Raw genomic sequence first — 12,245 nt, forward strand, 5'->3', positions numbered from 1 at the left:
AGGTAGTAGTTGAATGAATGAATAATGGAATATTTGTCGCCATTAAGTTATGTCAAGGGGCGCCTGGCTGGCTCAGTTGGTACAGCATCTGACTCTTGACCTTGGGGTGATAAGTTCGAGCCCCACATTAAAAAAAAAAAAGCTTCATTGAATATTATTTAATGACATGTTCATTAAGTACATTCTAAAGTGAACAGAGGGGTGGGACACCTAGGTGGCTCAGTGGGTTAAGCATCTGCCTCCAGCTCAGGTCATGGTCCCAGGGTCCTGGGATCAAGTGCCATGTCAAGCTCCTTGCTCAGCGGGGAGCCTGTTTCTCCCTCTGTCTGCTGCTCCCCCTGTTTGTGCGCTTTCTCTCTCTCTGTCAAATAAATAAATAAAATCTTCAAAAAAAAAAAATAAAGTGAACAGTGTATGAAATACTATATGAGCAAAAGATACAAACACTACAGAAAAAGAAATGCAAATGACTTCTAAACATAAAAATATGATCAACCTTGCTCGTCACAGAAAAGTAAATTAAAACTATACTGAAATAGCACTTCCCATTTATCAACTGGCTAAAATCCAAAAGTTTTGTAACACATTATGTGGCAAGGTTTTGGGAAATCACGCACTGTCATACATTGCTGGAAGAAACGAAAATGGTAACATTCTTGAAGAGAGCAATTTGGCAATATCTAGCAAAATTACATACGTATTTAACGTTTGGCCCAGCAATCCCGCTTTTTAGGAATCTATCTTACAGATAAATACACAGGCAAAATTGCAAAATGACATATACACAAGGGTATTCATTGTAGTGCTTCTTGTATTTACAAAACACCTGAGGGGCGCCTGGGTGGCTCAGTGGTTAAGTGTCTGCCTTCAGCTCAGGTCATGATCCCAGGGTCCTGGGATCGAGCCCCGCATCAGGGTCCCTGCTCTGCAGAGAGCCTGCTTCTCCCTCTCCCACTCCCCCTGCTTGTGTTCCCTCTTCCACTGTGTCTCTCTCTCAAATAAATAAATAAAATCTTTAAAACAAAACACCTGAGACAACCCACATGTCCATTAAAAGAGAACTGACTGAATAAACAGTAGTACATCCAGATAATGGCATGCTTCTAAAAGAGGAAAATTGCTGTGAACCACTATGTAGTAATCTCTAAGACATATTAAATATTAAAAGTAAGGTATAAAAGAATGTCTATCATATGCTACCTTTTGTGTAAGAAAGGAAACAAATATAAAATACATTATTTGCTTTTATTGTCCAAAAGGCAGTGAAAGAACAAATTAAAAAGTAAAATGAGTTATGTACAGAGAGAAGAGAACAGTGGTGAGGAGCTACGGACAAAGTTATCCAGTTTTAGAGTTTTTGTTTTGGAACCCTATATACGTTTTTTGTTTTTGTTTTTTAAAGATTTTATTTATTTATTTGACAGAGAGAGACACGGCAAGAGAGGGAACACAAGCAGGGGGAGTGGGAGAGGGAGAAGCAGGCTTCCCGCTGAGCAGGGAGCCCGACGCGGGGCTCGATCCCAGGACCCTGGGATCATGACCTGAGCCGAAGGCAGACGCTTAACAACTGAGCCACCCAGGCACCCCCCATATATGTTTTTCATAGTTAAAAAAATTAAAATTTTTTTCCAAAATAATTCCTAAAAATCAAAAACATTCAAATGGATCTAATAACTCTGTACTTTATGTCCAAGGTTGTCAAACTACGATCGGCAGATCAAATCTGGCCCACCACGTTTTCCATAAAGTTTTATTGGAACATAGTCATGCCCATTTATTTATATATTATCTATGGCTGCTTTCAAGCCACAACAGCAGAACTGAGTAATTGTAACAACTATATGGGTCACAGAGCCCAAAATATTTACTGTCTGCTCCTTTACAGAAAAAGTATGCAGACTCCTGCTCTATACCAAGTTAGCAGCATAAATGCAGAGTATTATTTCAAGTGACTTAAATATAGAACTTTAGGAACACCTGGGTGGCTCAGTTGGTAGAGTGTGTGACTCTTGATCTCGGGGTTGTGAGTTCAGGCCCCACACTGGGTACAGAGATTACTTAAAAATAAAATCCTTAAAAAAAAAAAAAAAAAAAAGAACTTTATATATCCTGAGGACAACAAACAAAAATCCCCTAAAATAAGTATTTTTGTTGATGATGGTGATATAGGACTTATTTTATTTTAAAGATTTTATTTATTTATTTGAGAGAGAGAGACACAGCGAGAGAGGGAACACAAGCAGGGGGAGTGGGAGAGGGAGAAGCAGGCTTCCCGCAGAGCAGGGAGTTAGATGCAGGGCTCGATCCCAGGACCCTGGGATCATGACCCGAGCCGAAGGCAGACGCTTAATGACTGAGCCACCCAGGCGCCCCTAGGATTTGTTATTTTAAAATATTATATGCATGTGGGTGAATGTGTTAAGCACATACTTATATATGTGTATGTGTATATATATATATATATATAAGTAAATGTCATTAATTTCATTGGAACCAGTATTTTCAGATAAAAGAAATACAAATATAAAAATATAAAATACAGAAGAATGGCTAGGTGGACAAATATGTGATAAAGAATCTTGGTCATGGTATATGGGTTTTCACTGTAAAATTCTGTTTGCTTTTCTGCAAGACTGAAAATTTTCATAATGAAATGTTAGGAAGAATTTAAACCCCATCATATTTCATTTTAATTGGGATATCAGTAAGAACTGTGGATTTATGTTTTGTTTTCTGAAAATCCACATATTTCACACCTCTAATAATTGAAAAAGTCTGTAAGCCATGACATCAAGGACAATGAATATGCCTAGTATCCATAGTATAGTCTCTAAATACTACTTCTCCTTAGGCGGCGCCTGGGTGGCTCAGTAGGTTGAGCGTCTGACTCTTGATTTCATCTCAGGGTTGTAGGATCAAGCCCTGTGTTGGGCTCTGCGCTGAATGTGGAGACTGCTTGAGAGTCTCTCTGCTTCTCTGCCCTCCCACCCCCGCCCACTCGTGCTCTCTCACTCTCTCTCTAATAAATAAATAAATACCACTTCTCCTTAAAGACAGCAGTTTTCAAGAATGGGGCAAGAAATGTACAAGATGAGTCTGGGACATCTTGTCATGCCTGAAAGCAAGAAGGCTATCAAAGGCTACTAGGGTCATGTCAAGGAGCCCAAGAGCCAATTTGGAGTGGCTCCCACAAGCCATAAAGGCGACAATTTGAGTATCAAGAATAATGAGTACAATTTTTGAAACATATCCTATACACCAAAAAAATCTATTAGTTCATAATAAAACAAAGAAATTACTTCATTGGTTACATTTGAAGATTAAGACAGTATTATTCTGAAAACTGATCAATAAAGGAACACTATGAACCTGTTATTAAAATATGTACACGTATATACACATATAGAAAACGGTCTTAAAGGTTATACTTCAAAGTATTAAGTGATGACCTCTGGGTGGTAGGGATATGGGTGATTTTTCTTTTTTGCTTAATTATATTTAAAAGACTTTTCTAGAGTGAATATGTATAGTTTCTGTACTTAAAAGAGTTGTTTTAAGGTTATAAAACAGTATATAGTCTATCCATTTTTATCAAAAAGAAAAATATTTCCCAAAATGCAATCTCCAGATAGTGGAGATTAAGGTCATTTTATTTTTCTTCTTTTAGTTTCCCTATATTTTTAAAAACTTTACAATAAGGAATATCAACTACTTCTATAAAGAAAAAGGAACATAACACTACTTGTTAAGAATAATGAGAATCAGGGCGCCTGGGTGGCTCAGTTGGTTAAGCAACTGCCTTCAGCTCAGGTCATGATCCTGGAGTCCTGGGATCGAGTCCCGCATCGGGCTCCCTGCTCGGCGGGGAGTCTGCTTCTCCCTCTGACCCTCCCCCTCTCATGCTCGCTCTCTCTCTCATTCTCGCTCTCAAATAAATAAATAAAATCTTAAAAAAAAAAAAAAGAAGGAAGTCTCATTCATGCGGATGGAACCCACACTTGGAAGAGAGTTTGGGAAACGTAGGGTTTAGCTTTCCTACATCTCCAACTAGAAGAGGGTGGAATGAGTCATTTGGAGAGAGCCAATCCACTGTACCCTGCATAGAGGTGACACCATACTACACTCCCAGAAACACAGAACTTACCAACTCCTTGAGCTTTACCAATCTAACACATGAAAAAGACTAGCTTGTTGTTTTAATTGGCATTTCTCTTATTATAGGAGAGGCTGAGGGGCGCCTGGGTGGCTCAGTTGGTTAAGCAACTGCCTTTGGCTCAGGTCGTGATCCTGGAGTCCCGGGATCGAGTCCCACATCGTGCTCCCTGCTCAGCAGGGGGTCTGCTTCTCCCTCTGACCCTCTTCCCTCTCGTGCTCTCTGTCTCTAATTCTCTCTCAAATAAATAAATAAAATCTTTAAAAAAAAAAAAAGAATAATGAGAATCAGAAGAGTAAGAATTTTTCAGTACTTCTCTAAGACCATCCAGGGCAAGTGTTCTGATTTAGTAGCATGAGTATCTGGTTCCTTTAGCTAGTATGTACCTAAAAAGGAAAGGACTGCTCTCCTAACTTGTCACCACTAACCATTAAGATCACTAAACAACCTCTAAATGACTTCCTGTGACTTTATAAGATCTTTGAACCCAAACATGGGACACAAAGAAAATGATTTAAAACAAAAGCTATTAGCTGTTTTTCAAGAGCCCCTTAATAAAGTAGTCTTCTCTGCCCTCTACTGGTGATAAATAAAATCTACTTGAAAATAACAAAGGAATCCCTGAAAGCTGTTTTCAAAATGGGGTATAAGGACTCATGTTTTGATGGGTTTCAGATCCTCAGGGAGTCTGCAAGTTCAAAACTATTTTCATATTAATACTCGGCCACTATTTGCCTTTTACGGTCTCATTCTCTCATGAGTGTACCAACTATGAAAGGTTCATTGAGTTCAGATTCCACATCCCAACTAACCTTTAAGAAATTACCTCTTGTTCAGATTCAGTACAGCATGAAAAAATATTCACAATTATCTGAAAAGGCAATTGAGTTCTTCCTTTTCCAACTACATATCTGAGTCTAGATTTTCTTCATCTATTTCAATCAAAACAAACTATCATGACAGACTAAACAGAGAAGCAAATATGAAAATCCAGCTGTCTTCTAATAAGCCAGATGCTAAAGAGATTTGCAAAAATCATAACAATGCCACTCTTCCTGATAAGTTAGCTCTTGATCACTACACTACACGACGCAGCCTCCAAATGCTACTCTATGTACCTAAAACCACCCCTCTCACACTTCAGGAAATGCTGCCCTTACGGACAGCATTATTTAATCTTCCCAATTTCAATGCCTATGCTTTGTGACATTTAAAAGCAGACTTTACAGTTTGTGTGGTACTTTTTATTATGTTCAAAGTGCAAAGCAATACGACAAGCAAAAATAAGTGTGGTGCAGCTTATGTACAAATTATCAAAATTTCCGGCCCCTTCCTGACAATGTAATTCAAATTTAATGACAGAGTTCAGTGAATCTATATATAGTATAGAAACTTACAGTTAGGAAAACTGTTGCTGAGATGGTCTCCATTTCTTACAAATAAAACTTCACTAAAGTGACAAACCCCTGGGGCACCTGGGTAGCTCAGTCAGTTAAGCATCCGACTCTTGATTTCAGCTCAGGTCATGATTTCAGGGTCGTGGAATTGAGCCCCGCATTGGGCTCTGTGCAGAGTCCATTTGAGATTCTCTCTCCTTCTCCCTCTGCCCCTCTCCAACCCTCGAAATAATAAATCTTTTTTTTTTTAAAAATTGACAAAACACTTCCAAATGCTGCTTAACACATTTCCTAACAACAGAGGTGGAGATACTATTAATTGCCCCATGATGAAGAATAGAAATGGAAGGCAGAGGAAGAGAAAAAGCTTAACGAGGCAGACATTTCATGGCTCAAAAGTGAAAGACCATTGGCATCCTCCTTCCTTTCCGTCTATGTAATTCCCACTGAGACTGAATTCCTCTTCCTCTCGTAGACTTCCACGGCTCCACTCCTGATGACTCCTCCTCTCTCCAATTGCTATCTGTACCATCCTTTCACCACGGGCATTATCCCACCATGTTGAATCTCTCTTGGTCTATATGCATAGTACCATCTCCCCAAACAGACAAGACACTTGGGAGCATAAACGTTTATGTAATTTTGTTTCTCCAATAGCAGTAAGGTCAGGCTACTATATACCGATGACTCCCAGTGAATATTACCTCAAAGGGAGTCAATTTAAAGGCAAATAAAAATAGTTTAATCCAGCTGGATGTAATTTTAACCAGTACTTTCATCCGGACTCCTCAATACCCTCCATCCATTGGGGACATCTGAACACTCATGATGCACAGATTTTTTTAACACCGTCAGCAGCTGGTATGAGAAAAGGAAAGAGCAGGCAGATGCACACAATATATAATACACTGTATGTGCAGAATTGTATCATTTTACCACAGTACATATTCTTTTTCAAACAGGAATGCTTGAATTCCTGTATGTTAAATGAGTACATGTATGTATGTAACCCCACCACATATTCTTCAAGATTTAGAGAGGGTCTTTTTTTTTTTTTTAAGATTTTATTTATTTGTCAGAGAGAGAGAGAGAGGGGGCACAAGCAGGGGGAGTGGCAGGCAGAGGGAGAGGGAGAAGCAGGCTCCCCGCTGAGCCAGGAGCCCCATGTGGGGCTCGATCCCAGGACCCTGGGATCATGACCTGAGCCGAAGGCAGACACTTAACCTGCTGAGCCACCCAGGAGCCCCTAGAGAGGGTCTTCTATAAATGTGTTTTGTGATACATGATTACCTCCAGATTTTTTTGCTCATTTAACCTCATCCTCAGTCATTTCTAGTTGAGTTGCTAGACAAGTGACCTCTCAATTAGCAAGTTAAAACTATGTTTTGCAGTTTACTTCTTCATTGGGCAAAGTAGTTATCGTACTATAGTAGAAGACACCTGAGTTCAAATCTTGGCTCTATCAAAAAAAAAGTATCCAAAATATATAAAGAACTTATACAACTCAACACCCAAAAAACAAGTAATCTAATTTAAAAATGGGCAGAAGACATGAACAAACATTTCTCCAAAAAAGACATCCAGGGACACCTGGCTGGCTCAGTTGGAAGAGTAAGTGTTGAGTCACGCCTGATCTCAGGGATGTGAGTTTGGGCCCTACGTTGGGTGTAGACATTACTAAAAAAGTTAAATAGGGGTGCCTAGGTGGCTCATTCGTTAAGCGTCTGCCTTTGGCTCAGGTCATAATCCCAGGGTCCTGGGATCGAGCCCCGCATCGGGCTCCCTGCTCAGCGAGAAGCCTGCTTCTCCCTCTCCTGCTCCCCCTGCTTGTGTTCCCTCTCTCGCTGTGTCTCTCTCTGTCAAATAAAAAATAATAAAAATAATAAAGTTAAATAAACTTAAAAAAAAAAGATATCCAGGGTGCCGGGGTGGCTCAGATCATGATCCCAGGGTCCTAGGATCGAGTCCTGAATTAGGCTCCCTGCTAAGCAGGGAGTCTGCTTCTGCCTCTGGCCTCCCCTCTGCTTGTGCTCTCTCTCACTCAAAATAAATAAATAAAATCTTTAAGAAAAAAAAGATATCTAGATGGCCAATAGACACAAAAAGATACTCAACATCACTCATCATCAGGGAAATGCAAATCAAAACTACAATAAGCTATCACTTCACACCTGTCACGATGGCTAAAATAAACACAAGAAAGAACAAGTGTTGGTGAGGATGTCAAGAGAAAGGAACCCTTGTGCACTGTTGGTGGGAATGCAAACTGGTGCAGCCACTATAGAACTAAACACTACGAAGTTTCCTCAAAACATTAAAAATAGAACTACTCGGGCGCCTGGGTGGCTCAGTTGGTTAAGCGACTGCCTTCAGCTCAGGTCATGATCCTGGAGTCCCGGGATCAAGTCCCGCATCGGGCTCCCTGCTCAGCAGGGAGTCTGCTTCTCCCTCTGACCCTCCCCCTTCTCACGCTCTCTCTATCTCATTCTCTCTCTCAAATAAATAAATAAAATCTTTAAAAAATAAATAAATAAAAATAGAACTACTCTACAATCCAAAATCACACTACTGGGTATTTACCCAAAGAATAGGAAAACACTAATTCAAAAGGATATAAGCACCCCTATGTTTATTACAGCATTATTTACAGTAGCCCAATTATGGGAGCAGCCCAAGTGCTGTCCATCAATAAATGAATGGATAAAGAAGATGTGGGGGGTGTGTGTGTGTGTGTATGAATATTATTCAACCATAAAAAAGAATGAAATCTTGCCGTGTGCAACAATATGGATGGAGGTAGAGAGTATAATGCTAAGCAAAATAAGTCAGAGATAGACAAATACCATATGATCTCACTCATATGTGGAATTTAAGAAAGAAACGAAAAACACAAGCAAAGGAGAGAGAGACAAACCAAGATTTGTTTGACTCTTAACTATAGAGAACAAACTGATAGTTACCAGAGGGGAGGTGGGTGGAGGGATGGGTGATACAGGTGATGGGGATTAAGGAGTGCACTTGTTGTGATGATCACCAGGTGGTGTATGCAACTGAATCACTATATTGTACACCTGAAACTAATGTAACACTGTATATTAACTATACTGGAACTTAAAATAAAAAAATAAATTAAAAAACATCCGGGGGTGCCTGGGTCCTGAGATGGAGCCCCGTTGGGCTGCCTGCTCAGCGGGGAATCCGCTTCTCCCTCTTCCTCTGCCTCTCCCTCGGGCTTGTTCCTTCTCTCTCTCGCTCTGTCAAATAAATAATTTAAAAAACAACAACAAAAACCCAACCTGGCTATGGCTGTTTGGCTAAGTGGACAGAGCATGCGACTCTTGACCTTGGGGTGGTGAGTTCAAGTCCCACATTGCGCATACAGCCTACTTAAAAAATTAAAAAATATGCTGGTTCCAGGTGCCTGAGCAGCTCAGTCGGCTGGGCGTCTGCCGCTGGCTCGAGTGGTGATCCCAGGGTGCTGGGATCAAGCCCAGCATCAAGCTCCCTGTTCAGCCGGGAGTCTGCTTCTCCCTCTCACTCTTCCTCTGTGCTCTCTAATAAATGAAATCTTAAAAAATATATATATATATCCTGGCTCTACCACTTACTAGACTGACATTATACCAACTTCCAATGTACCTGAGCCTTGGTTCCTCATATGTAAAATGAAATACAAGTAATACCTATCTCATGGAACTGTCGTGAAGATGAAATAATATACATGCAAACAGCATACTATTGGGCCTGATACTTAGTAGGCACTCAATTACCGTTATTAATGACTTCTTTTCACTTCTCCCAGATATGGTACAATGTTTGTGGGAGTTTCTGCATTTGGAGGGCGGGTATCTCAAAATCACTTGGAACATCACTTCATGGCCCTTCATGTACCTTACCCTGCTCACCCTACAAACCCCTTCCTGCACATTATGCAGTCCTATCTCTTGTGTCCTTTCTCAAAGCTTCAGATAACATCAGAGGCTCCATACTGAATAATTTGCCTTGGTTTGAGAATGGAGTTCGGCAGACCTCGGTTCTGGGTCTGTGTTCCGCCCCTAATTTGACCACATGATCTGGGGCAGGTTACTTAATCCCTTCAGTGAGCCTTAAGTGTCCTCAGGTGTAAAAGGAGACTGCGAGGCTCAACCACTGCCACGGTCCCTTCAGATTCTCAACTGGGAAGATCACGAAGGATTAAAAGTGACTATATCCCTAATACTCTCCCGAAACCCAGCTCAAAGGCCACTGCTTCCTTTTTCTCTACGCCTCGGAACTCTGTACAAACCTCCAGCGTGCCCATTAGACCCTGCGCACTCAAGAGGCTGGACCTCACTTTCCGCGTCAGGAGCGCCTACCCTTTTGGAAGCTCTTGCCGCAGTCCCTACCTCAGAGGGTGGCAGTCAGGACTGAATGGAACCATGTACCCCGGGCGCTTAATAGTGAGTGCCTGGCACAAGGTAAGCGCTCAAGAGACGTCGGTTACCATCAGTATTCAGCGGATCCCATAGCCTTCCTGAGCTTCGGCTTCCTCAAGTAAAATGAGGCTGGACCGACAATGCCCAAAGCCCCCAGGAGCGGGACGGGGCAGCCTCAGAGCTGGGGGTCCCAAGAGGGCCTGAGGGGCGCACACTACGGAAGGCAGGGCAGCCCGGGAAGACTGGCGGCCCTGAGAGTGCAGCCCGGCGCCGAGGTCCGTCCTCTCACCTCCCGGGCTCAGCAGCAGCTTCAGCGCCTCCAAAATGCTCTTCAGACCGCACGTTTCCAGAGCCTCGCCGCCCGCAGCCTGTTGGGGGGCCGCCATGATTGGAGTGGAACGCGCCACTGGCGACCTACTCAAGCCGCTCGGCGGACCGGAATCGCCGCCATATTGAATGTGGCGGAAGGTCCTAGGGGCGGGGCCCGATGCAAGGGGCGGGGCCTGTGGGCGGGGCCGACTCGAGGGGTTGGGCGTTTCACAAATACTATCTCAGGCCGCTTTTACTGTCCTGAGGGAAAAAAACAGCTAACACAGCCTGCCTACACGCACAGTTTCAGAAATTCAATATGATTAACCACTAAATAAAGAATAAGGAACAGAGAGGTACAGTAGTTGATCATGAAATAATACGTATCAGTATGAAAATAAGTGGGTAGGGAAGCACTAAAAGACAGTGAAGTAAGCAGATGCTGTGCCTATTATAATGAAGTTTGGATACACATAACAATATTCAACTGAATACTGTTGAATTTCTTTGTGAGTGATATTTAAAAACAAGTGCTGGAGTGCCTAGCTGGCTCAGTTGGTAGAGCATGTGACTCCCCGCATTGGGCATGGAGTCTACTTTAAAAAAATAAAAATAGTGCTAAACACAAATGCATCCATTCTGAATAGCTACAAATATTGCTATTGGTGATACAATACCTGAAACGGACTAATTACAGTTCCCAATAAAATTTAAATCTTTGCTGGGCGCCTGGGTGGCTCAGTCGTTAGGCGTCTGCCTTCGGCTCAGGTCATGATCCTGGGGTCCTGGGATCGAGCCCCACATTGGGCTCCCTGCTAGGCGGGAAGCCTGCTTCTCCCTCTCCCACTCCCCCTGCTTGTGTTCCCTCTCTCGCTGTGTCTTTCTCTGTCAAATAAAAATTTTTTTTAATTTAAATCTTTGCTCTATTTACATTCTTAGAAAATTCTGTGTATATTAAAATCATGCCTCCCACCCCCACCCACATAAAGTTAACATGTAAAACAGCATTCGTTTGAGAGACCATCAGAGACAGGTTTTCACCTACGCGAATCCTGGTGGGACATCTTTTGTTTTTAAGATTTATTCATTTGAGAGAGAGAGAAGGGGGCGGAGAGAATCTCAAGCAGAATCCCATCCATACTGGATGTGGCAGTATATGGGGGAAGCCAGCCTCCCACCTCTGGCCTCACCCCGTTTTCTTCTCACTAGTGTCTCCATCCTGCATTCACACATGTGGACACCACAGCCTGGATGTGCACACACCCCTAAGAAATGACCACTTGGCCCCCCTAAGGTTAGGGGCACACACACAGGGAACGTGGGTCACCTTCCAGAGGGCAGACCAAGTGAAGAGGCCCACATAGCACTGGAAGCAGGCTAGGGATGGTTAGGGAATTCCAGAGTCCCAGAATTTGGGAGTGAGGTCTGGGAGGAAGGTGAGGATTTGGGGAGGGCAATTACCCTAGGACTGGCATCTTCCTTGTCCATAAAGATACTCATCATGGAGGAGGCCAGGTGGGGGCCTGTAAAGCATGGGACCCAGGGCGGGGACCCTACCAGCCAAGTCTAAGGGTGGTACTGGTGTGGGATTTAGAAAAGATTATTATAAGAAGGGCCCCAGAGCTGAGAATCCTTTATCCCAAAGTGTTATGGCACCAGATTTTATCATTTGGGTGCTTAAGGCTCAGATGCCACAAAAATGACACACCTATGTTCAAAAGCAGTGTCATAAGTCTTATAAAATTTTTCCAGCAAAAAAATATATCCCACATAGAACATTGGATGCATCTTATAATAGGATGTTGGAGAAGTGCCTAGAGTCTATAAGGTTATAAATATAAGCTCTGCATCCGAAAAAAAAGGAAGCATTCTCAAGATTCTCCTGCCCTAAAAAATCATTAAAATTGGCTTTTAATTACCCTACTTCCTTAGAATCCGGTATTTACACTGAGAGGATTTTAGTTTATAGAA

General features: G+C 42.2%; 1 protein-coding gene across 1 annotated transcript in view; it reads right to left on the bottom strand.

Annotated features, from left to right (window-relative positions):
* Positions 1-10,412, bottom strand: part of TANGO6 (transport and golgi organization 6 homolog) — a 189,609-nt gene extending 179,197 nt beyond the window's left edge. The window contains exon 1 of the mRNA XM_045890837.2: positions 10,255-10,412. Coding sequence (XP_045746793.1) covers positions 10,255-10,351 — 97 coding nt within the window. The 5' untranslated portion in view covers positions 10,352-10,412. The remainder of the gene's footprint in view (positions 1-10,254) is intronic.
* Positions 10,413-12,245: the final 1,833 nt, after the last annotated feature.

The sequence above is a fragment of the Mirounga angustirostris genome, unplaced genomic scaffold (genome assembly GCF_029215605.1).
Source record: "Mirounga angustirostris isolate CCGP_5_RB_7025 unplaced genomic scaffold, mMirAng1.0.hap1 SCAF_16, whole genome shotgun sequence".
In the NCBI taxonomy this organism is placed as follows: Eukaryota; Metazoa; Chordata; class Mammalia; order Carnivora; family Phocidae; genus Mirounga; species Mirounga angustirostris.